We start from the raw sequence: 25,231 nt of genomic DNA on the forward strand, positions 1-25,231 counted from the left end.
CCCACCAGGTGTGCCTGACAGGGAGAGTCTGATGAAGCTGTACGTTTCTCTAGAGCGTCCTAGTATCTGACGCTACAGTGAATCGTCAAAAAAAAAAAAAAAAAAAGAGTTCTCCATCTCCCAGCTTGATCCTAAAGCTTGCCACCCCATTACAAGCAGGTTCCCCTGTAAACATACTTTTAGCTTACCTTGCTTGCATCTATCTGTATCTTTAGATTCTTTACATGTGCTGGTGATTGCTTAGGTCACATTCCTTTAACAGCATAGCCAATATTTTCAAAGTGTCCTCTTTGTTTGGGTGCCTCAATGTTTGTTTCAACCTGACACACCAATTGGGGTCTGATTTTCAGAGGTGCTGAGCACCCACAATTTAGCTGGAGTTTCAGGTACTCAGCCCTTCTGAAAGTCATGCCCTAGGCTCCTAACATAGACCACCCAAAAATCAAACTTAGAAAGTTTGGCCTGTTTATTTTGTGCATCCCAAAGCGTGAAGAAAGTGCTGATTATAGCAGGTCATTAAATAAGTCTCTAGCTGTAAGACTGCAATATTGGCATTTGTCTTTCAGTTCCTTTGAAAGGATTAAGAACTGCTTTTGGAAAGGGATCCCAGGTTGTCTCTACAGGCTTCTATTTCTACTAGTCTACATTCTTCCCAATAAAAATGTGCCAATACCTATGTGATTGTTTTTTAATAGTGTTTACAGATAGGATGCATTATTTGACGTGTCTTCAGTTTTGTAACAAGTTTAACTGAATTATTCATCTAGATTTCAGCTCTCTGTTTCTGACAAAAATAATCTTCTTGTGAGAAATTCTGATTTTTCATGCTTTCTCCTCTGTCATACTATAGGAGTTCACAATCACTGAATAAGACGAAAGCAATTTAGATAAAATTCAGGTTTGGTAGGAAGACTGTTGCTATTAAATTTGGAACATACAATAGCCAACTGTTGAATCAAAAAGTTATTGTTCGGCTCTGGAGGGGAATAAGGGGAGGTGTCATATAATAGCATTTGTGCTAAATAAAGTAGAAAATGCTTGCTCAGGTTTAAAGTTCTTTTCAAGCTCAAATTTAATCATTTAAACTATAATGGTACATTTCTGATAAACCATTTCACTGATTTTCTTATTACGATCATCAAGATAAGCTTCCCTACTTATCAGTTTAATTATCCTTTCCCTTGCTGATCTCCCACGCTACAAAAATTGAAAAATAAAAAGTGCATCCAAAAACGTTTCTTTAAACAACCTCTTTCAACCACAGAGGAAGTTAGGCTTTTTATAGTGAATTGAAAGTTAAGAATGAGACATAAAACAAAATTGGGGTGTTTAGAAAAGAACAGTAGAGTAGTGTTTCTTTTGACAAATAACACACGTGCACAGGGCTAAACCCAAAGAGATGCTAACATGTCCAGTTTGACCTGTCTTTTTTAAAATGTTCACTTGCAAATTATTCTCATTTAAACCTAAATAACAACAAATATTTCAAATGTAAGCAACTAAGCTGACATTTAGAAGGTCTGTAAATGGGTTCACTCACTGCAGGAGCACCTCTCTGTGGCCAAGCCTGGCACAGTGGCTGTCTCTCTGTTTGGTGCCCCTGCTAACAGTCACTCCTTTGCTGCGGTGCTCTCCCTTTCCACAACTTGGCCCCCTCCGGCCAGATCGCACTTTGTTACCCCAGAAAGGGTGGACTAGAGTCCAACAAACCTATAGTTTAATGACCTTCCTTCTGTCTCTGTGCTCCCTGGCCCTTACACCCCAACCTCAGAGGGTTTCACCCCAACTTCCTTGGTGGCTGGTAGGGGAAAACTAGCCCCTCACTCTACTGTGGGTTCCAGCCCTGAGACCCCTACCTACCCAGCCAAGGTCTACTCCCTCAGACTCCTTGCTGCTTCCATGGACCTCTTCCATTCCCCAGAGATTGACTACACATTCTCCCCCTGCAGCCCCTTTCTGCTTTAAAAAAAACCAAACAAACAACGAACAACCTCACCGCTTCCTAGCTTTATAATACCACCTATCCCTTCCCCAGCTAGGCTTCATTATCATTTACAGCTGACTTTCTCTCCCTGGCTGATGGGGCCAGGTATGTAAACTGGCCTTTCAGGCCCATGTTAACCCCTTCATGGCCTACATGGGGTACATGCCCCATCACAACCTCTAACAAAGCTATGGATGACTCTTTTATCCTTGCTTTTTTGTTTAAACTACAAATGACAACTGACATAATATCCACAAGAAAAATTGACTCTGCTTGCTCTTTTAGGGGCAGCATAATTAGTGTAGGACTTTGAAGTGAGGGGAGCATTACTGCAGCAAGAACCAACAGGAGATTGTGTAAAACAATCCTAGAAAAGCCACTGGGTTATTATGGATGCCCAGAAGAGGAGAGGATCTGTTAAAGCATACAGTGACTGCAATATGGAGGGTAAACATCCGTATTAATAGTAGCACCTACCTCTTATATAGGACATTTAATCAATTGATCTCAAAGGGCTTTATAAAGGAGGTCAAAATCATTATCCCCATTCTACAGATGGGGAAACAGACAGAGAGAGATTAAGTGACTTGTCCAAGGTGACTTGGGCTAGTCAGTGCCAGAATAGAATGAATAGGACCCTGGTCTTCTGAGTCCACTAAGCCACACTGCTTCCCCATCTTCATACAAACAAGTAGAGCATTCACAAAAGTAAAGGGTCCCAGTGTAATGACTAGAATCAGATACACTGTGGGAAAGTACACAGGGCAAAATATGCTAAGTGCCCTGATTTTCAGAAGAGCTGAACTCCCATTTAAGTCAAATATGAATTTAGTTGCCTAACTTTAAGCATCTACATTTGAAAATTTCAGCCATATGGCTGAAGTTTCTCTCCCCCAGTTCCAGAAACACACCTCAGTCTTTACCAGCAACACTTCTGCTATTGCAGTCTTTGACCTCTCTCATGAGCAGACACTACTAATAGTCTGAATGTAGTAACATGTAGCAGTGGTTTTTATGATGCATGCAAACATACACCAAGGAGTAGGAGACAACTACCAAACCCTGTTTCATTTGTGACCTAAAACCAGTCTAGAACTCATAGCTCCAAAGGAAAAAAAACAGTTTGTAAATTAAAGCCCTGAGCCATAGCCCACTGGAAGTCAATGCCTAAAACTCCCCTTTTCACATAAATGAGCTCTGGATCAGGTGCCAAACAATACCACCTAAATGCCTCTGCTACATATTACTAGCAGGAGAACTATCAATATTGTGATCTTTCTCAGTAACTGCATAGAAGTTCAATCTCTAGAATACGTCTCAGATGCCAAACATCATAAATCTAAGAATGAATGACTAGAAAAGGAAATCCTGGAAAGTGAAGGAGGAAATGAATATGATGGGTCCTTCAAAGGGGGAAGAAAGAAGAAAATCCAAAAAATAAAGCAAAAGAGAAATCTTTAGGCAGAAGGGGATCGGGATGGGCGATAAATAAAAACTATACAAGTGTCTTAGCCCTGGTCTACACTAGGGCTTTAGGTCAACTTTAGCAGCGTTAAATCGATGTAAACCTGCACCTGTCCACACGATGAAGCCCTTTATTTCAACTTAAAGGGCTCTTAAAATCGATTTCTTTACTCCACCCTTGACAAGTGGATTAGTGCTTAAATCGGCCTTGCCGGGTCGAATTTGGGGTACTGTGGACACAATTCGACGGTATTGGCCTCCGGGAGCTATCCCAGAGTGCTCCATTGTGACCGCTCTGGACAGCACTCTCAACTCAGGTGCACTGGCCAGGTAGACAGGAAAAGAACCGCAAACTTTTTAATCTCACTTCCTGTTTGGCCAGCGTGGCAAGCTGCAGGTGACCATGCAGGGCTCATCAGCAGAGGTGACCATGATGGAGTCCCAGAATCACAAAAGAGCTCCAGCATGGACTGAACGGGAGGTACGGGATCTGATCGCTGTATGGGGAGAGGAATCCGTGCTATCACAACTCTGTTCCAGTTTTCGAAATGCCAAAACCTTTGTCAAAATCTCCAAGGGCATGAAGGACAGAGGCCATAACAGGGACCCGAAGCAGTGCTGCGTGAAACTTAAGGAGGTGAGGCAAGCCTACCAGAAAACCAGAGAGGCGAACGGCCGTTCCGGGTCAGAGGCCCAAACATGCCACTTCTATGATGAGCTGCATGCCATTTTAGGGGGGGTCAGCCACCACTACCCCAGCCATGTTGTTTGACTCCTTCAATGGAGATGGAGGCAACACGGAAGCAGGTTTTGGGGACGAAGAACATGATAATGATGATGATGAGGTTGTAGATAGCTCACAGCAAGCAAGTGGAGAAACCACTTTTCCCGACAGCCAGGAACTGTTTCTCACCCTGGACCTGGAGCCAGTACCCCCCGAACCCACCCAAGGCTGCCTCCTGGAGCCGGCAGGTGGAGAAGGGACCTCCGGTGAGTGTACCTTTTAAAATACCATACATGGTTTAAAAGCAAGCATGTGAAAGGATTACTTTGCCCTGGCATTCGCGGCTCTCCTGGATGTACTCCCAAAGCCTTTGCAAAAGGTTTCTGGGGAGGGCAGCCTTATTGCGTCCTCCATGGTAGGACACATTACCACTCCAGGCCAGTAACACGTACTCAGGAATCATTGTACAACAAAGCATTGCAGTGTATGTTTGCTGGCGTTCAAACAACATCCGTTCTTTATCTCTCTGTATTATCCTCAGGAGAGTGAGATATCATTCATGGTCACCTGGTTGAAATAGGGTGCTTTTCTTCAGGGGACACTCAAAGGAGCCCGTTCTTGCTGGGCTGCTTACTTGTGGCTGAACAGAAATGTTCCCCGCTGTTAGCCACAGGGAACGGGGAGGGTTGAGGGGGTAGCCACGCGGTGGGGGGAGGCAAAATGCGACCTTGTAACGAAAGCACATGTGCTATGTATGTAATGTTAACAGCAAGGTTTACCCTGAAAGAGTGTAGCCACTGTTTTATAAAATGTGTCTTTTTAAATACCGCTGTCCCTTTTTTTTTCCTCCACCAGCTGCATGTGTTTCAAGGATCACAGGATCTTCTCCTTCCCAGAGGATAGTGAAGATCAGAAAGAAAAAAAACGCACTCGTGATGAAATGTTCTCTGAGCTCATGCTGTCCTCCCACACTGACAGAGCACAGACGAATGCGTGGAGGCAAGTAATATCAGAGTTCAGGAAAGCACAAAATGACCAGGAGGAGAGGTGGCGGGCTGAAGCTCAAATGTGGCAGCAGCGTGATGAGAGGAGGCAGGATTCAATGCTGAGGCTGCTGGAGGATCAAACCAGTATGCTCCAGTGTATGGTTGAGCTGCAGCAAAGGCAGCTGGAGCACAGACTGCCACTACAGCCCCTGTGTAACCAACCGCCCTCCTCCCCAAGTTCCATAGCCTCCACACCCAGACACCCAAGAACGCGGTGGGGGTGCCATCGGCCAACCAGCCACTCCACCACAGAGGATTGCCCAAAAAAAGAAGGCTGCCATTCAATAAATTTTGAAGTTGTAAACTGTTAAAGTGCTGTGTGGCATTTTCCTTCCCTCCTCCACCACCCCTCCTGGGCTACCTTGGTAGTCATCCCCCTATTTGTGTGATGAATGAATAAAGAATGCATGAATGTGAAGCAACAATGACTTTATTGCCTCTGCAAGCTGTGATCGAAGGGAGGAGGGGAGGGTGGTTAGCTTGCAGGGAAGTAGAGTGAACCAAGGGGCGGGTGGTTTCATCAAGGAGAAACAAACAGAACTTTCACACCGTAGCCTGGCCAGTCATGAAACTGGTTTTCAAAGCTTCTCTGATGCGTACCGCGCCCTCCTGTGCTCTTCTAACCGCCCTGGTGTCTGGCTGCGCGTAACCAGCAGCCAGGCGATTTGCCTCAACCTCCCACCCCGCCATAAATGTCTCCCCCTTACTCTCACAGATATTGTGGAGCACACAGCAAACAGTAATAACAGTGGGAATATTGGTTTCGCTGAGGTCTAAGCGAGTCAGTAAACTGCGCCAGTGCGCCTTTAAACGTCCAAATGCACATTCTACCACCATTCTGCCCTTGCTCAGCCTGTAGTTGAACAGCTCCTGACTACTGTCCAGGCTGCCTGTGTACGGCTTCATGAGCCATGGCATTAAGGGGTAGGCTGGGTCCCCAAGGATACATATAGGCATTTCAACATCCCCAACAGTTATTTTCTGGTCTGGGAATAAAGTCCCTTCCTGCAGCTTTTGAAACAGACCAGAGTTCCTGAAGAAGTAATGGTCTCAAGTTGCAGTGGGGGAGGTTTAGGTTGGATATTGGGAAAAAAACTTTTTCACTAGGAGGGTGGTGAAACACTGGAACGCGTTGCCTACGGAGGTGGTGGAATCTCCTTCCTTAGAAGTTTTTAAGGTCAGGGTTGACAAAGCCCTGGCTGGGATGATTTAATTGGGGATGGGTCCTGCTTTTGAGCAGGGGGTTGGACTAGATGACCTCCTGAGGTCCCTTCCAACCCTGATATTCTATGATTCTATAAGATGCAAGCAGCATGTATCTTTCCCGGCCATCCCACGTTGATGTTGGTGAAACGTCCCTTGTGATCCACCAGAGCTTGCAGCACTATTGAAAAGTACCCCTTGCGGTTTATGTACTCGCAGGCTTGGTGCTCCGGTGCCAAGATAGGGATATGGGTTCCGTCTATGGCCCCACCACCGTTAGGGAATCCCATTGCAGCAAAGCCATCCACGATGACCTGCACATTTCCCAGGGTCACTACCCTTGATATCAGCAGATCTTTGATTGCGTGAGCTACTTGCATCACAGCAGCCCCCACAATAGATTTGCCCACTCCAAACTGATTCCCAACTGACCGGTAGCTGTCTGGCGTTGCAAGCTTTCACAGGGCTATCACCACTCGCTTCTCAACTGTGAGGGCTGCTCTCATCTTGGTATTCATGCGCTTCAGGGAAGGGGAAAGCAAGTCACAAAGTTCTATGAAAGTGCCCTTACACATGCAAAAGTTTCGCAGCTACTGGGAATCGTACCAGACCTGCAACACTATGCGGTCCCACCAGTCTGTGCTTGTTTCCCAAGCCCAGAATGGGCATTCCACAGCATGAACCTGCCCTATTAGCACCATGATGCATGCATTGGCAGGGCCCATGCTTTCAGAGAAATCTGTGTCCATGTCCTGATCACTCACGTGACCGCGCTGACGTCGCCTCCTCGCCCGGTATCGCTTTGCCAGGTTCTGGTGCTGCATGTACTGCTGGATAATGCGTGTGGTGTTTAATGTGCTCCTAATTGCCAAAATGAGCTGAGCAGCCTCCATGCTTGCCTTGGTATGGAGTCCGCAAAGAAAAAAGGCGCAGAACGATTGTCTGCCGTTGCTCTGACGGAGGGAGGGGCGACTGACTACATGGCTTACAGGGTTGGCTTACAGGGAATTAAAATCAACAAAGGGGGTGGCTTTACATCAAGGAGTATTTCAGGCAGGATTTCACAGAGGGTTCCAATAAGAAATGGTGCACCTAACTTATTGTTCTTATTGGAACAATGAGGTTAGTCTGGCCTCTGATTGATACATGCCTAGATTTACCTCGCTGCACTTTCTCAGTGAGTGACTGCAGTGTGACCTAGAGGAATGAGTTCCCTAGACGGGGGAGGGGGGGGAAGCAAATGAGTACAAAACAAATCTGGTCTATTTCTTGTTTTGATCCACTCCATCTATCTTTTACATCTTTGGCTGGCAGCAGACGGTGCAGAAGGACTGCAAGCCATCCGCATCTCTTGCCTGCCTAGCAGAAGATGGTACAGTACAACTGATAGCAATCCGTATTGCCTGCCTACTCACCATGAGACGGTTCAATAGGACTGACTGCAGGACTAAAGAGAATGACCTGATCAAGTCATTCCAACTTTAGTCCCTGCGCCCATGTCTGTCCAGGCGCTCCTGGCCGACGTGGCCAGGAGCACCTCGGACATGACGATGACGGCTATCAGTCATATTGCACCGTCTGCTACCAGAAGGCAATGGGTTGATGCTGCTGTGTAGCAATGCAGTACCATGTCTGCCAGCACCCAGGAGACATACTGTGACGGTTACCTGAGCGGGCTCCATGCTTGCCGTGGTATGGCATCTGCACAGGTAACTCAGGAAAAAAGGCGCAAAACGATAGTTTGCCCTGGCTTTCACGGAGGGAGGGAGGGAACGGGGGCCTGACGATATGTACCCAGAACCACCCGCGACAATCTTTTAGCCCCATCAGGCATTGGGATCTCAACCCAGAATTCCAATGAGCAGCGGAGACTGCGGGAACTGTGGGATAGCCACCCACAGTGCAACACTCCGGAAGTCGACGCTTGCCTCGGTACTGTGGAAGCACTCCGCCGAGTGAATGCACTTAAAGCATTTTCTGTGGGGACACACACACTCGAATATATAAAACCGATTTCTAAAAACCCGACTTCTATAAATTCGACCTGATTTCGTAGTGTAGACATATCCTATGAAACAAAAGACAGAATCCCATCCTATGACTCCGTAGTGGTGATCATGCTCGCTGATCCCACGTGACTGGGACATAGCACGGCTGGTGCACCAAAAATACCACTAGTTTAGAACAAAAATGTCAAAACATTGTTATATGGACATTTTACCACCATGACACAGAAAATCTAAGGACATTATTTCTGTTTTGCAACAAAGCACAGAAAAGTGAACCTTGGCAAACCTGAAACACCTTCCACAAGATAGGTATGCACCATCTGCAAAGCAGTAAATCCCCGCACAATGTAGCTGTGGCACACAGGAGATGTTTGCCTAATGACAGCTGCATTCTGTGTACCTGAAGGCATATCTTCAAAGCCTTACGTGTTTGCTCATAACAAGCATGAGTCAGAAAATACTGAGCCTGATTCTCCTCCTACTTTCTCCTGCGTAAACCAGAAAGTCAATGGGTTTACATATGGGTAAAAACAATGGGGGAGAAAGGAGGAGGAGGAGAAAGAGAACAAGAACTGGTGAAAGTGAGAATAACCAGCCTGCAAAACTGAGCTACACTGTTATGGAAAATAAATGTAAAATAAAAGAAAACCATAGGCCAGTCACTGTCAGATTCCCTGCTAAATATCTTAATTTTGCTTTCCAGCATCATCTGCCGAAGAGTTTATCACCTTGCAGAATATCCTGTCACAGGAGCATCTTATCAAGAGTATAATGTCATCACTAAATAATTTGCCCATAACCATAAAATAATCTTATCAATATTCCAGAGTCAATTTTTAACAAAGAGAAGGCAGGTACAAGATGAGGAGCTACAGGGTTGGCTTTTAAGTATTATGTATTTGCTCCCATGTTCCTATCACACATTCTTCTCATTCATTTTTTTAGATACTGTGCAATGACATGGCCGTCTCTCCAGAGACAAACCTGGTTTCTTCCATTAACCATTTCCTTTCTCTCATTCCACAGGCTTTGCTTACATTCTTAGCTTAACTCACTTGTGGTGAGGTGATATAATCCTCATCTCAGTTTTCCCATGATATTTTCATCCACCTTTTTTCTTTCCTGCAATGATGCATTCCCTGTGCACTTTCCATAATGACTAATTGGCCATGATTACAAGTGTATGAAATAAACGTTACATTAAATTTAGAACCAAAGTATTGGTTCTACTCTGTAAAACATGTGGTTTAGACCCTGAATAACTTACATAGCATCTTTCATGTAATAAAATCATAGAAATGCAAAACTGGAAAAGACCTTGATAGGTCATCTAGTCCAGTCCCCTGAACTGAGGCAGGACTAAGTACTAACAAACCACACCTGACAGGCATTTGTCTAACCTGTTATTAACAACGTCCAGTGACGAAAATTCCAGTGTCCCTCAGTAATTTGTTCCATAGCTTATCTACCCTTATAGTTTGGAAGTTTTTCCTACCGTCTAAACTAAATCTCCCTTGCTGCAATTTAAACCAATTACTTTTGCCTGTCCTCAGTGGTTAAGAACATTTATTTATTGATGCAATAACCTTGGAATTCAGATCACCCTGGATCTCACAGTGACCTGGATATGTGCGTGTTGAGAGAGATAATATGCAGATTGGGAGCAGAACACTTTCAAGGAAGGGCCCTCAGTTCGGGACCTTATTTATCTCTGGATCTGACAGACTTCAGGAGGTGAAAACCTGTCTATGGGAGTTTCTCCACTGACTTAACTGGAGCCAGGATTTCACTCCTGGGATATTGCAAGACATCTATTCATTCAGCCTATTCAGGTTGAGTGACTTGGCTGGTCAAAGTGGCATCTTTCTATATTTTGTTAACTTGATTTGTTACATGTGTTTTTAAATTCTTTTATTGTTTATATGCTGAAGGCACACTGTAAACATTGCAAAACAAAATAACTAACACATTTTTCCTCCGATTCCTCCCTCCATAACTGGTCTCAGATATGAAAACCATTCATAAAAATAGAAACGTAATTTTCTTTTGCTTTCATGCTCAGAATCAAGCCACTGCTCTTTCCTCCCCAACTAGCACAAAAGAACATTTGATTGGGAGTACCAAACCAGAGCATGGTCCATAAAGTCCAGGATCTTGCCTACAGTAGTGGCCAATACTTGATGCATCAGAAAAAAAAATAGCAGCTTAATGCAACTATCCAATTGAGCAATGTGCCCATGGAGAAAAAATAAAAAAAACTTTGCTGAATCCTGCGACAATCAGTTTATTTCCTGAGGCATGAGATTAGATTACCCTTATTTCCTCAGCTGGCACATTCACAAATTAAGGTTGAGCTCAAATTATAGAATTTGGATCTGGATTTCCCCAGACTTCATAACGATCTCAACTATGCCAGTTTTACCAGCTGTAATTCCATTGAACGACTCAGTTGAACAGCCTATCCTGCCAAAGACTATCTGATCTCTGTGTGCCTCAATTCCCTAAATGTAAAATAGGGATAACAAGACTTCCATACCTCAGAAGAGTGGTGTGAGGCTAAATACATCAATTTTAGTTAGGTGCTCAGATACTGCATTGATGGGGGCCAGTTAAATACCTAGATACATGCTGGTCAAGATTTCTAAACATTACTTAGGATGCCTCCATTTCTGGGTACCTAGCGTAGAGCACCTTAAAGTAAACTAATTTCCAGATAATGGAATATTCACCTTCTGAAAATTAGGCCCCTTTTAAAGTATCTCAAATCAGGCACTGAAAAAGGGATGCACTGAAAATCACTAGTCACTTTTGAAAATCTGGAGGTGGTTAGCTAAACTCTAGTCATGTTACTCCTGATTTACATCAGCATCAAAAGAGAATCAACCCCACCACATCCCCAACCTTTGGGGGTTTCAGATCCATCAGAAAGATTGGGGAATATTTGCTAAATAGGGACTGAGATCTAGATTTAGGCTTTCAACAGACATTTAAGGAGATATTCAGAACTGTTGTTTCGGCTCTGACCGAATCCTTTAAAAAATATTACTGATCATAAAATTACATTGCCCCTTTTGTAAATATAGCTCCAGTATTGGACTACATGACCACCTATGCCACTGAATTCCATGGGCTGACTAGCTAACCACTCTACAGAGGACAATGCCATTAGTCTCCCACACAAAAACAAAAAAGTGTCAACAACCAACAACAAAAGATTCCCTCTGAAAAATCCCCACAAACACAATTTCACCATAGCCATACTCTAAGAAACCACCTCTATTGTGTGGTTTTATCGCTGTGCAATAACTAACACCAAAATATATACTGGAATAATGTAAAAATTCATAATATTTGCGAATGGCATAATATATCTCCTTCCACACTTAAGGAAATGACTGAATAACTCATTTGTGCCTTGTCAGTCTTGATTTAAACTTATTTCCTCTACCATTATGCATCCTCTCTCCAGCACACAGGTAGAGTACAAAGATGATGAATACAAGATGTCATAGTAAAGCATAACACAATATTATTCCTGTCCTACTGAAGTCATGAACCTGTCTATCAACATTTTCAATTTCATGAAAAAGCACTGCAAGTCTCAAAGTCTGAAAGTACATTGCTACGGTCTCTATTGAACAGAAGTTAGACTCTGCTGATATCAAGTTCTGGAACTCTGTAGACCTCTACAACTCACCAGTCACTGTGCCAAATCATTATTTAGGACATTTAAAAAAAAAAAAAGTCAAGGCTGTTCCTCCTCCAATTGAAATTGATGGCAAAATTCCAACTAACTTCAATTGCAATAAGATCATGACCTAAAAAACAGCCGCCTCAGGATTCTGCTGTGCTCAAGCACACAGGGAGATGTCAAAAATATCTCTGCTCCATCCCAGTGCCTCTTGTATGCTAGTGGAGCTCCATAAGCATGTTCATGGAGTTCCCCTTGATGACCTTATGCAGCTACCTCCTTACAAGAGAGCAAACAGAGTGTCAATGTCATCTGGGTAAAGCTACAGCCACATAATTATTATTTTATTTATTTATTTCATGGCTTCCTTATGGTGTTGATCACCATAATAAAGTATCTGAATACTTCAGATACTAATACCTTCTCCATCCCATCCATGAAACAGAGAAGTAATATTATAATGTTGGGTCGCCCTCAACGTTATATAAGTATGATAGAATTATAATTACGTAGTAGTAGAAATAAAGATAGACAAAAGAGTATATAGGTATTGTAAAAGGGTATGAACATCAGCTCCATGCTGTTGAATTTCACTCTGTAACAAATGCAAGGCCAAAGTGCTAATTATTTCAGGCCGGTACAGGACAAAGAGTCTGTGCTGGAAAGTGATAAGAACTTTGAGGAAACAATGCTGTTCTTTAAAACACTACCCTGATACTCTTCCCCCGCGGGGGCCCCTTGTTATGTCTATGTGAATCTTAAAAAGAAAAGGAGTACTTGTGGCACCTTAGAGACTAACCAACTTATTTGAGCATAAGCTTTCGTGAGCTACAGCTCACTTCATCAGATGCATACTGTGGAAAAAAGTGTAGAAGATCTTTTTATACACACAAAGCATGAAAAAATACCTCTCCCCACCCCACTCTCCTGCTGGTAATAGCTTATCTAAAGTGATCACTCTCCTTACAATGTGTATGATAATCAAGGTGGGCCATTTCCAGCACAAATCCAGGGTTTAACAAGAACGTGGGGGGGGGGGAGTAGAAAAAACAAGGGGAAATAGGCTTGAATAGAGACTGGGAGTGGCTAAGTCATTATGCAAGGTAACCTAAGTTAATTGTATCCAATTTGCAAATGAATTCCAATTCCACAGTCTCTCGCTGGAGCCTGGATTTGAAGTTTTTTTGTTGTAATATCGCAACTTTCATGTCTGTAATAGCGTGACCAGAGAGATTGAAGTGTTCTCCGACTGGTTTATGAATGTTATAATTCTTGACATCTGATTTGTGTCCATTTATTCTTTTACGTAGAGACTGTCCAGTTTGACCAATGTACATGGCAGAGGGGCACTGCTGGCACATAATGGCATATATCACATTGGTGGATGTGCAGGTGAACGAGCCTCTGATAGTGTGGCTGATGTTATTAGGCCCTGTGATGGTGTCCCCTGAATAGATATGTGGGCACAGTTGGCAATGGGCTTTGTTGCAAGGATAGGTTCCTGGGTTAGTGGTTCTGTTGTGTGGTATGTGGTTGCTGGTGAGTGTTTGCTTCAGGTTGCGGGGCTGTCTGTAGGCAAGGACAGGCCTGTCTCCCAGGATTTGTGAGAGAGTGTTGGGTCATCCTTCAGGATAGGTTGTAGATCCTTAATAATGCATTGGAGGGGTTTTAGTTGGGGGCTGAAGGTGACGGCTAGTGGCGTTCTGTTATTTTCTTTGTTAGGCCTGTCCTGTAGTAGGTGACTTCTGGGAACTCTTCTGGCTCTATCAATCTGTTTCTTCACTTCCGCAGGTGGGTATTGTAGTTGTAAGAATGCTTGATAGAGATCTTGTAGGTGTTTGTCTGAGGGGTTGGAGCAAATGTGGTTGTATCGCAGAGCTTGGCCGTAGACAATGGATCGTAATCTTGTAAATCTTGGTATCCAAAGAGGGAAAAATAGATAGTGGGATAAAACTTGCTAAATGGATCAAGAGTCAGATTGTGTTGTTAAGGAAAAGAATGAATGATGAGTGCATGGAATCGAGAGCCTGAAGCAGGGAAATAATTGGTTAGCAAATAGTGCCAGACTAATCCTAAGAATTTCAACCTTGGTATCGATGAGTCAAAGAATATGCAAAGTGGAGATAACCAGATGACCCCGGAGGGCAAACTGGAATCCACCCAAAACACATCAAGGAAGAACAAGAAGATAACACCTAGCCATCATGGAGCCGTCACAGATGTACCACCTTCTGATTGAGCTGATTGATGGTCATCTCATTTGTAAATTCAGCATGATGAAGCAACTTCCATAGACTTGTACTGAACCAGAGACCTATAAAAATTGGGTCCAGGGACTGTGTTCTTTGAGTCTGGTTCTACGACCACCCTCCAGGAGCATCGGATGCGCATCTGACTACAACTCAGCTCCACTCTTGTGTCCAGGCCACCTGGCCAGTGACTTGGCATTAGCAACATCTAGGCTGGTAACTATAACAACCTTTTTGTAGAACCTGTGTGAATGGATCTATATAGAAATCGCATATAGGAATATTTTGTTGTATTTACAATAAACATGGCAATTTGCCTTGTCCCTCTTACAAGATCCCTGTTAGTATCATTTTTATTAGTGTAACAATATTACTATTTTACAGAGAGGCAAACTAAAAAACACTGGAGTCAAAAGACTTGCCCAGGATCACGCAGGAAGTCTTTGGCAGAACCACAGCCAGAATTAAGATGTACAGAAGTCTTCTGCCTTAACCATAAGACCTGCCTTCCTTTACTGAATAATTACTTAGTGTTGCTTAAAAATAATCCTTCTCTAGGCAATGGAGTCACACTGAACACATCTTGAATACCCTGTTGTACCTTGACTACAATAACTATAATTTTATAGACATGACAGCAACTGACATGTTATCTGGGGATATTGTTTACTCTAAAAGGTTTCGATCCTTCATGACACACTCAAGGGGCTTTCAGTGGGCAAAGAAGAAAAAATAATTACTAAGAAATACTCTAGGCCAGATACTGGATATGCCTACAGCACATTGTACACTACACACTACCTGATTAACCTTCTCTCGGATAGTTGGGCAGAATCTTTAGGGACAAGAACAAGGAATGAAGAAAACAATGCAACAGAACTGGGTCATGGATCACATATTTAAATGAGGAAGGGGAATCATCCAGCTCTGTAAAGCACCCCCCTGTTCTCCAGTAAAAAGTTTGGTACAGCAGGTAAGGCAATAGATCCACTCTTTTAAACAGATTTCCCGCCTTACTATTTAACTTATTTTAATTAGTTATAAGAAACAAAGGAATTTGTTAGATTAATATAATCTTGAATGACAGCCAGTGTACTGCCGATCTTACTTTCACAAAAGGCATTTTAATTCCTATACTTTGATGTTGTTGGTTTAGTTTTCTTATTTGTTTGTTTCCAATTTAAAAGTTCTCTCTGCTTATGCACTTTTTATTCCCTGATGCTCTATTCCAGCAGGAAAAACCCAAAAGGCGCAGACAACATATTTATTTCAGATGGACCCCACTTCTTAGTCTTCCTGTTTCTATTTCTCACTTCCTCTTACAAAAATAAAGGAAATAACCAAGAATATTAATCAAAACCATAGATTGCTCAGCTTCAAAGTACCTTACAAACTTTAGTTGCATGTTAAAGGCATGTCAGCAGGTACATTTATGCCCCATTAACCCTTAATGTTTGTGTAACATTTGTTTTTTCCCACTGCTATTCAAAGGCCCAAAGAAAAGGCCACTGAAGTTAATGGAACAGTTCCGACTGACTTCATCAGACTTCAAAACCCAGATCCAAATCTTTCTATCTGTGTGAGCATCTCAGACCTCCAATATCAGACTGTTTAATGGTTCTTACTCCAAGAGAGTCTTCCAAGAGCATTGAAAAGAGCAATCAAGTCATGGGAAGAGCAGATGTTAAAATGACACATATTTGGGCAAACTTACAACCTTTGATATATTCACCTCGCTACATTCACCTCATTAGTGCAAAGTCACATTATAATAAGTTAAAGAACACTCTAAAAGGTAGCAAAGGCTTTCACTAATTGTCAAATATCTTTCTTTCATACATCCAGATACAAAGAGGACAATTTTACACTGAATTTGAAAGACTAATGTCAACGATTAATTAAGCACCAGGTGTCAGTGTGATAGTATGAGTCAGCAGGATGTGGATGAAAGGGCCACTGGAGGCATAAAAATGGATTTTGGAGGATTTGTTCAAGATTTAAAAGGCTCTCTAGGCTCCTTTACCTCCTGGCCCTTTCTCTAACTTTTATAGGCAGGAACCCACCTTGGGTATCAAGCCAGTTAAGAGAGCTGATTTTCTGATCCTGTCTGCACATACACTTATGACACACATGCACACCCCTTTTCACATACTCTTAATACTCTAACACGTGGCACATGATAGTTTCTAACATTTGGAAGTGACACTTTTGCACATTACAATTCCACCATCTGTCCCCTCACAGATGTTCAATCTTTCCAGTGTAGGCAACGATATTAGTACACCAAAAGGATATATGGAGGTGTGCACATGCATAAAACTGCACCCATCTAAGTGGAGGCAGCACAGAGGCCCCAGTGAAAATCAGGCCCTACAGTAGTCAAACTGGTATTTTTGGTTCTCTTGGCTAGTAGTTATCCAATTTGATACACATCCCCAGTATTTATTTAGGCTGAACTGAAAGACTGAAGCAGGGAGAGCAGCACATCCTAAGGAGGCAGAAAGCATTCATCTATTGACTAAAATAGCATTCTCTTCTCCTGTGATTTAATTTGTTTGATTAAGTCCGTAGGGACACTGCTTCTTATTAGGCATTCAGGAATTAGCTCAAAGTCTATGACACTAAGCCATCCTAAAATGTTGAAATTTATATTTAAAAATCTACCCTACCTAATACTGGATTCCGTGTGTACTTTCAGCTGCAGTTTTTCCTCCCACTGAAGATTAGGAGGGCTCAGATTTTTTGGCAGTTCTCAACAGTATCCTTTGCTGGCATTCTCTGCTTTTATGCACAACAGCTCACTTTCACATTCTTATGAAATTTACTGAAGTCTCAGCAGGACATATTGGTGCAATAAAAAAAAAAAAGTTGATTCCCTCTTCAAATGCAAAGGTATAGGAGGTTAAGATATAAAGCAAACTGTTCATGCCAACACTTGGAGAAAACTCTAATTAACTGCATTGAGATACTACAGTTGAGCCAGGAACTTAAAATCGTCTCTCTCTTCCCCCCGCCATTTAAACCTCTACTACTTTCTACCCTCAAGCCAGTCTTTAAAGATATTCTCATTGCCTTGGAAGTTATTGCAAAAGTATAGAACAAAATAGAGGTATTTAGTTATGGCTCCATGCTGGGAGCAGAGCAGAGCTGAGCTGCACCACCTCAGGGGATGCTCCAAGAAGAAGTATCCCTTCCCAAGCACAGGGGGTGTAGGCCGCACTACTTCACATAATGGTACGGCCTGCTCTCCACTCTGTGCCGGACCAGATCTGCATCCTACATCGAAGGAGTAGGGCCACATCCTAGTTCCCTTTCTAAAATGAAATGCAGAATGTAGAGGGCAATAACTTCTCCCTAGCAGGGACACTGGAACAATTTGTATATTGGGGGCGCTAACAGCCATTGAACCAAACTGTAATGCCTGTGTATAACGGAAACCCAGGGGATGTGGCAGCATCTCCAGCACCCCCTAGATCCATCACCTATGCTCCCTAGACCATGTAAGCACCGCAACAATAAAACTCATATGAAGGGGTTGATCCAGCTCCTGTTGAGGTCAAGGGGTGTTTTAGTGTTCATTTCAGTGCAAGCTGCACTGAATCTAATATCTTTCCCACACACAGAATTGTCTTCAAATGCCCAATCCTGTGTTGCGCTGAATGTCCTCAACTGCCACTAACCTCAATGAAAGATGAGTGCTCAGTATATCACAAGATCAAGTCCCAAATGGAAGCAGTTTCTCGGTTGGTAGATTTTTGTTCCTGGTTGTGGGGTTTTTTGTTGTTTTTTTTTTCGGGGGGGGGGGAGGGGGAAGGGGGAGCTTGCACACTAATGCTGGCAATCTGCAAAACTTACAGCTTCTTCAAGAAAGGTAGCGAACTGGCAGCCAGAATATAAGTGGTACCAATACTGAACTTTTAAGAAGAGCAGGCCCTTTTAGGAAAAGGCATTTAGGCTTTTGTTTGGTTTTTAAAAAAAGGACACTTGATTAAGTGAAATGAAATTAGAAGCTCAAACATCATCTTCATATATTCTTCAAGCTGAGTGAAGCACTCCACAGACAGAACAGGCTGCACAACCATGTATCACACTTAAATGTAATCACAGCTGAAAATAACATCAGCCAGTACCTACAGTACACTGAGGTATATTTAAGACTCCCCAATCAGCAATCGACCTTTCCTACATGTGTTCATAATCACAGTGTACCATTTCATTTTTATGCTTTGTTTTCTTTCTTACTCTATTGAGTTTGGTCACTTTAGAATATAGAACAGTTTTTTTTCTTTTCTCCAATTGCAGTTTTGTTCCCAGGGGAGAGGAGAGGGAGGAGCAAAGAGATGGCTTGTATTTCTCTTTAAAAAAAAAAAAAAGATACAGAACACAATTTCTTACCTGTTGCAATCGACATGAAGCAGAAGGTGGGATGCACTAAGTGACAGTGCAATCTTGTGCCACTGTCCATCTGCCATCCGGTACGGGAACACCTCTGTTCTTGCCTTTCCATTAAATCTGTAATGATATCTAATCTCGTCCCTCAGGCCGCTGCTCTCCAGTTCAAAGTAGCTGTATTTGAAAGATGAAGAATCAGTTCCATGTTTTAGACTGTTTTATCCCTGCTATCACCACCATTTCCCTCCTCCTGTTCTAAAGCTTAAAAATAGTTCATGCATTTGAAAATGAACTAATCACCACACGTTAGGTCACAAATCTAAAACAGGTTACATAGTATGGGTGTTAGATCTTGTAGTTTATTATTTTTAATATACAGAGTGAGATAGGGCATAGAATGCTAAATAATATCACTTATATGAGGATTGTGCATGTTAAAAACACCATTAGATAGCCCTGGAAATCAAAGTTCCCTTTTTCATCCACAGTACAAGCATCCCTCCACTGATGTGCTTCATCTCTGGGCTGGATATGAATGGGCAACCTAGAAATGATGGGCTCTATTCACCACTACTAATGCCAAAGAGATACTACAGGAAGAATGCACCAGCTAATTAGCAGAGTAGTACCTGCTTGCCACAAATCTCATTTTAAAATGCTTATTTTAAAATCTCTCCTCAAAAATTTGTGCTTATTCAATGTATTGACTTTTATTTTTAGGGCTGTAATGTTTCAGCTTTACAAGGAAATTAAAGTCACCAGACAGAGTAGGTGTCTCAAAACCTGGCACAGTCAAGCAAGACCCTGGGACATTTGCCACAACAGAACAGTCCCAGGATAGCACTTTCTTGCTAACAAAAACAACATTTTTATTTGGCTCAAACTTCCATCAATAGCTGCTTCACGCTTGCGGGAGGAACTAGAGAGCCAGTTAATTTTTTAAGTGAGTTTGGTCCTAGCACCAGAGCAACTTCCCCAAGCTGGTCTACCAGGGATAGCATCTAGGGACAAGAGGGTAGACTGGCCTCTATGCCTGTTTAATCCTAGGCCAGTCATAAAATTGCCAGGGAAGGATGTGGGCAGGAACTAACAAGAGAAGAGTGGAACTAATGAGGACTGCACAATTCTCATGGCCTTGAAGGAAGCATAAATGCACAGCCCTCCAATGCTATAGGTATGCTCTGGAGCTTTGGGAGGGGACTGAGCATAAGCTTAACAGTAGGGAAGAGAGACTCAAAGAAGGAAAATGAATGAGGAGAGAAAACAGAATTATTGGGAAGAGACAAGAACGGAAATGGGAGAGGAGGAGGAAGAGACAGTAGCTGTTTGCTGGTGGTACATCCAAGGGAGCTGGGATTGCTGCACCAGACACCGCACACTTACACCTCTGGTGTGGAGGTGGGGAGGAAGGAGTGCTTTGCTTCACTCTCTAGCAAGCCTCTCCAGAAAAGGGAATAAAATCAATCTTGATATGCCTGCTGTCCACTGCCAAAAGGAGATTTCTAGGATACTGCATTTGGAAGGAAGAGGAGATCACAGAGGATGAACAGAAGAAAGGCAGGGACCCATACCCAAAGAAGACTAAAGACTGAAACAAGGAAAAAGAGAAACGGGAACTAGTGGTGTGGAGGAGAGGTAACACACCTGCCCAACTCTTGAAACCTAGAAATAGGAAGAACTGGAGAGAGAACATAGGGAAGCATCATTTAAAGCCACTGAAATATGTGGGATTAGAGAAACTTTTCTGAGGGATAAAAAGGAGAAAGATGCCTGATTCGCTAAAAACTCCAGACATTATTAAAAGTGAAAACATTTTAAACAGCTCATTTACTCTTGGCCATTCATGCCATTTGTCTGCTTTTTTCCATATTCCTCAGCATTGGCAGTTTCACTCTGGTTTGTAGTCAATTTCACTCCCTGGTTCTCATGGAGCAGCGCAATGGTGCATCATTTGGGATACAAATGCTTCCAGGGAATGACTACATCCAAACAGAAAACTCATTGCACTTGTCAATTGACAAGTACATGTAATGCAGTTTTGCTTGTTTTGTAATATTTTCTTCCCCATCTTTACAAAAAAAATTAATTTTTGGCCTAAAATATGCAACAGTAGAAATATGTAAAATCTAAAACAGTTCGTAATGAAGAGACAGACACTCAGAGCAGAGGAGAGAGGGAGAAGAAAAAAAGATGTGATTTATTTCATGGAGGGGGAGGGGTGTCACAGTTCAGAGTTCCTTCCACATACTAATCCAATTAATTGGGAAACTAAGAAGAAATATCTATCTAAAATGCTGGATTCCAGCCATCTGAGAGACTTCAAACCTCTCATCCCCTTAATGGACAACAATGAAATAAACATCAAATCGATGGACAGAGGAGCCCTGCAAGTAAAATAGGATGGAAGAGAAACACTTAACTGTTATTCTCAGATACATTCTACTGCTTCACAAGACACATTTCACATGGTTATTGATTTTCTTTCAAATAGACAGAGGGAATTAACAATGCAGATTATCCAGTTGTTCAAGGCAATGGTTCTCCAACTGTGGAGACCAGCACTCTTGAGCAATGATGCTTCCAGTTAGTTCCAGTTTAGTCTTGGATTATTTTAGGATTTTCAGAGACTTTTTTTAACCAGTTACTCTAAACCCAAAAACAAAAATACAAGCCTCTATCTACACCTCATGTGACCATTTCATAGTTTTCTTTGTCAGGTGTTCCTGTGGTATGAACTCAGACATGATCAAATTTGCAGAGGACACCAAAAGTGGTGGGGCAGCAAATACCCAAGAGAGACAGAGTTACACCGCACTGTGACCTGACGAGACTGAAGTAGTGGGAGCTATAGCAACAAGGGGAGAGTCATTACTAACAAATGTTAAATCCAACAGCCCAGGGAAATGAAATAATCAGTACAGATAGAAAATGGGGACACGTAACTAAATAACCACTCCCAGCGCATTAAAATGAGCTTATCTTCATTCTCTCTAGGTTCTTGTGTCATTTTCATCACTAACATGTGAGAGATTTCCAATAGAAACTGCCGCAGAAAAAGTATGGGACTGGAATCATGGGCTTAGAGGAGAGCTAATCCACAAGAAGTAGGCCCTTTTATTAAGGGGCCCCCTATATGAACATTGGTTCAAGGTTACCACAACCAAATGTAGGCAAACCCAAAACAGAGAAAACTGTTCCTTTTCTTGTTCCTTATTGTCTTTTCTTCGTCAACACAATATACATCATTCTCTCATTTACATTTCCTACATAACCAGATCCTAAGGTGCACCTGAGCTCCATTCTGCTACCTCCTGGTCTCGGCCTATGACCCTGGAGGCAGTCAGGGACTGATTTGACTCCAGATGCAATTTAGAGAAGCCTCAGAACTGCTCTAATTTATGTCAGTTAGAACAGTCCCCTAGGGAACTTTTATGTTAGTGCACACCCCAGGATTGCAATGCACTTTGGCCACTCTGGAGGGTTCCAGGGAGTGCTCCCTCTATAAAGCGCCAGCCAGAGACTCCAGCTGGGTGGAGCAAAAGTAGCCAAAGCAGGGACTGTTGCACTATGGGGAGTGGTGAAAATGGGGGCCAAGCAAGGATACCCCTCGCCCTAAAAATACCTCTGGACACAGAACTGAGAGTCCAGCCAGTAGTAGCAGAAGGAGCCAAAGCAGGGGCCTCTGGACATTCCAGGCAAGACTATAGAATAGTCTCGGATTTTCTCTGCCTGTGCTGATTGGTTGTTTGCACCAACTCTCCATCTCCCTCACCGATCTCTTCACTTCAGCTTCACTCCACAATGGCCTTCTTTACCCTCTGCTCCGCCTTACCCTGCCCCACTCACCACTTCCCTTCTCTTTCCATTTAGCTGATCCCCTCCTAAGGAACCATGCTCCCAAAACAAACAAAAATTGTGGAACTAACATGCCATTTCCTGCCACCCACTGTTCACTCATCTTGTGTGTTCTATACCTTCCCTCACCCTCTGTCTGACTTGTCTATTTAAACAATAGTGTCTCATCGTTTCCTTATACTCCCCTGTTGGTCTCTTTGCATCCCTCTGTTTTCTCTGGTCTTAAACGTTGATTGTAAGCTCTTTGGGACAGGGACAGTCTTTTTGTTCAGTGTTTGTAAAGTGCCTAGCACAGTGGGGTCCTGGTCCATGACTGGGGCTCCTAGGTGCTATAACAAATAAATATAAGTGCCACTAGAGGAGTACAAAGGAGAAGAATCAGGGTTTGGACCAGTCATACTTTGCACTTAGAACAATGCCGCTTCCATCGGAGAATCTTAGAGAACCTTACAAATACTGATAAATTAAGCCACAAGATATACCTTTGAGGCAGATATCACCATCCCCATTTCACAGATGGGAACATGAGGCACAGAAAGGTTAAACCATCTGCCCAAGGTCCCACAGAGTGTCACTATCAGAACTAGCAGTAATATTTAGGGTCCCAGTCCTAGCTTCCCAACTAGACCACACTTCATCTGTTTCCACAATGACATCTCCTCATATTAGTGGACAGTGATGACAATTAACATTGTTAGGAGCAATTTATTATGTTCAGATATTACCATCTCAAAAACCATAAAGTGGCACTTGGTTCTTGACTGCCAGCTCAGAATAAAGCAGGGATAATAAAATAACATCTGCTTTCAAAAAGTGCACACATTCATTCCTCTTATGCTTTCCTGTCACTGATCTATCACAAAAGGCTTGTGCACTATTGACAACAAAAAATACTCTGGGCCTGATTTTCATTTACATGGAGGACTCTTTACACAACTGTGGCACCATAAGCCCATCTGCGTCCCCAGGTTTCAGAGCCCAAGCTCCAGCCTGAGCCACAACTTCAAAGTGCTAGCTACACAGCTACTTCTAGAGCACTAGCGTGAGCCTTGCAAGCCCAACTCTGTTGACCCGGGCTGGGAGGCTCACTACCATGAGCTGCGTAGACATGCCCTTAGAGTGGGGGTAAATGTACTTTGCACCAGTCTTACATAAATTTGTCACGTAAGTGTTTTTCCCACCAAAAAGGTATGCAGAGCTACTTAAAACACAGAACAGAGACACTGAAAGCAGCTGGAGAACTGGGATTTGCCTATACTATAAAAAGCCGACTAGGGGGTTTTTTTTGTTTTTTTTTTTAAAAAGAAAATGCGTGTCTGGCAAGGCAGAGGGAAGGACACACACAAAAGGAAGTTTTCCCCTAAATTTCCCAAGCAGCACTTAAGCATTACAGTGGAGTCTAAATCACGGATCTGAGTGCAAGGTGCAAGACTGTCAGAGGCAGAAAGAAGCAAAATTTTTTTAAAAAAAAAAAAAGGGGGGGGGGGAAATAGGTCAGAGAGACACACACATGGTACCCCTACAATATATAACATTAAAAATTAACTGAGGATGGTGTTGTGCAAGATCTAACCTTTTGTTGTTCATGTAAGAGGCAGAACAAAAGGCAGAAGAATTTAGGTTTTCTAAATGGAAGAGCACAGCTTTGATAAGAAGAGCCTTAAAAGTTCACCTAAAAACTGCAATATCAAGAAGATTCTGGAGAGATTATTTTATTTTTTGGGTACTCAATAAGAGCACTGATAATATAAAAGGAGCTATTTGCTGCTGCGGGCAGTTTGCAAGCTAGAACAGCACTAGGACAATCACTGTCGAAGTTACATTTAGGAAGTTAAAGGTTTCATAATTGCCATCTGCTGTCAAAGCACAAAAAGTCATTTAAATGAATTTCTTTCTCCTTTTCACATAAGCAGCATGGAAGAAGCTAAGGTTTCAGAAATGGGGGGTGGACCACCTACAGAAATAATAAGGTGGCAGAAAAAAATTATATATTTACAAGGTTTATCGCAGAAGCTTAAAGGACTGAGTGCAAGACAAGCAGCTATAATAGGAAATGCATCACTTTCTGCAATTATTCTTCATAATCCCTCATAGCCACAGAGCTAATCACCTACCACACAATGTTTTGTTTGTTAATAAAGGACAATGTCCCAGCTCTGGAAAGATCCATCAGATTAAATTCGATTATGTATTGTAACTGTATAAGTCGACTGGCACAATGTGTTCCAAGACAAAGTCATTTCTCGCTTGGCAGGCTTTAGTAGTAATGGTTACTTCAGGGAATGAAAACAGGTGTTTCTGCTGGCCTTGGAGATGATCCTCCTATTTTGGTGTCAAGCCACTGACTAACAACATCCAAAATTGCCCAATTAAGATTCAGTCTCAGAAGTTTCACTGTACCAGCAAGTGCAGCCATTTCTTTACAGGGCAGATTTGTTATACTGTTAGAGTGCCCATGGATGGCATCTTTCTGCCTTCTCTGATGAAGTGGAAATATACCACTAGACAAATCCTGAGCCTGGTTCTTATCTCACTTAAACCAGTGTAAATCAGAAACAACTCCACTGTACTCAATGGAGTTAAACTGGGGTGAGCAGAGAATCAGGTCCAATCT

At 42.6% G+C, this 25,231-nt stretch overlaps 1 protein-coding gene across 6 annotated transcripts in view; it reads right to left on the bottom strand.

Annotated features, from left to right (window-relative positions):
• Positions 1-25,231, bottom strand: part of NELL1 (neural EGFL like 1) — a 430,345-nt gene that overhangs the window by 358,868 nt on the left and 46,246 nt on the right. For all 6 annotated transcript variants that reach the window (XM_073347842.2, XM_073347838.2, XM_073347837.2 and 3 more), the window contains exon 4: positions 18,766-18,936. In XM_073347842.2, coding sequence (XP_073203943.1) covers positions 18,766-18,936 — 171 coding nt within the window. The remainder of the gene's footprint in view (positions 1-18,765; positions 18,937-25,231) is intronic.

The sequence above is a fragment of the Lepidochelys kempii genome, chromosome 6, assembly GCF_965140285.1.
Source record: "Lepidochelys kempii isolate rLepKem1 chromosome 6, rLepKem1.hap1, whole genome shotgun sequence".
Classification (NCBI taxonomy): domain Eukaryota; kingdom Metazoa; phylum Chordata; order Testudines; family Cheloniidae; genus Lepidochelys; species Lepidochelys kempii.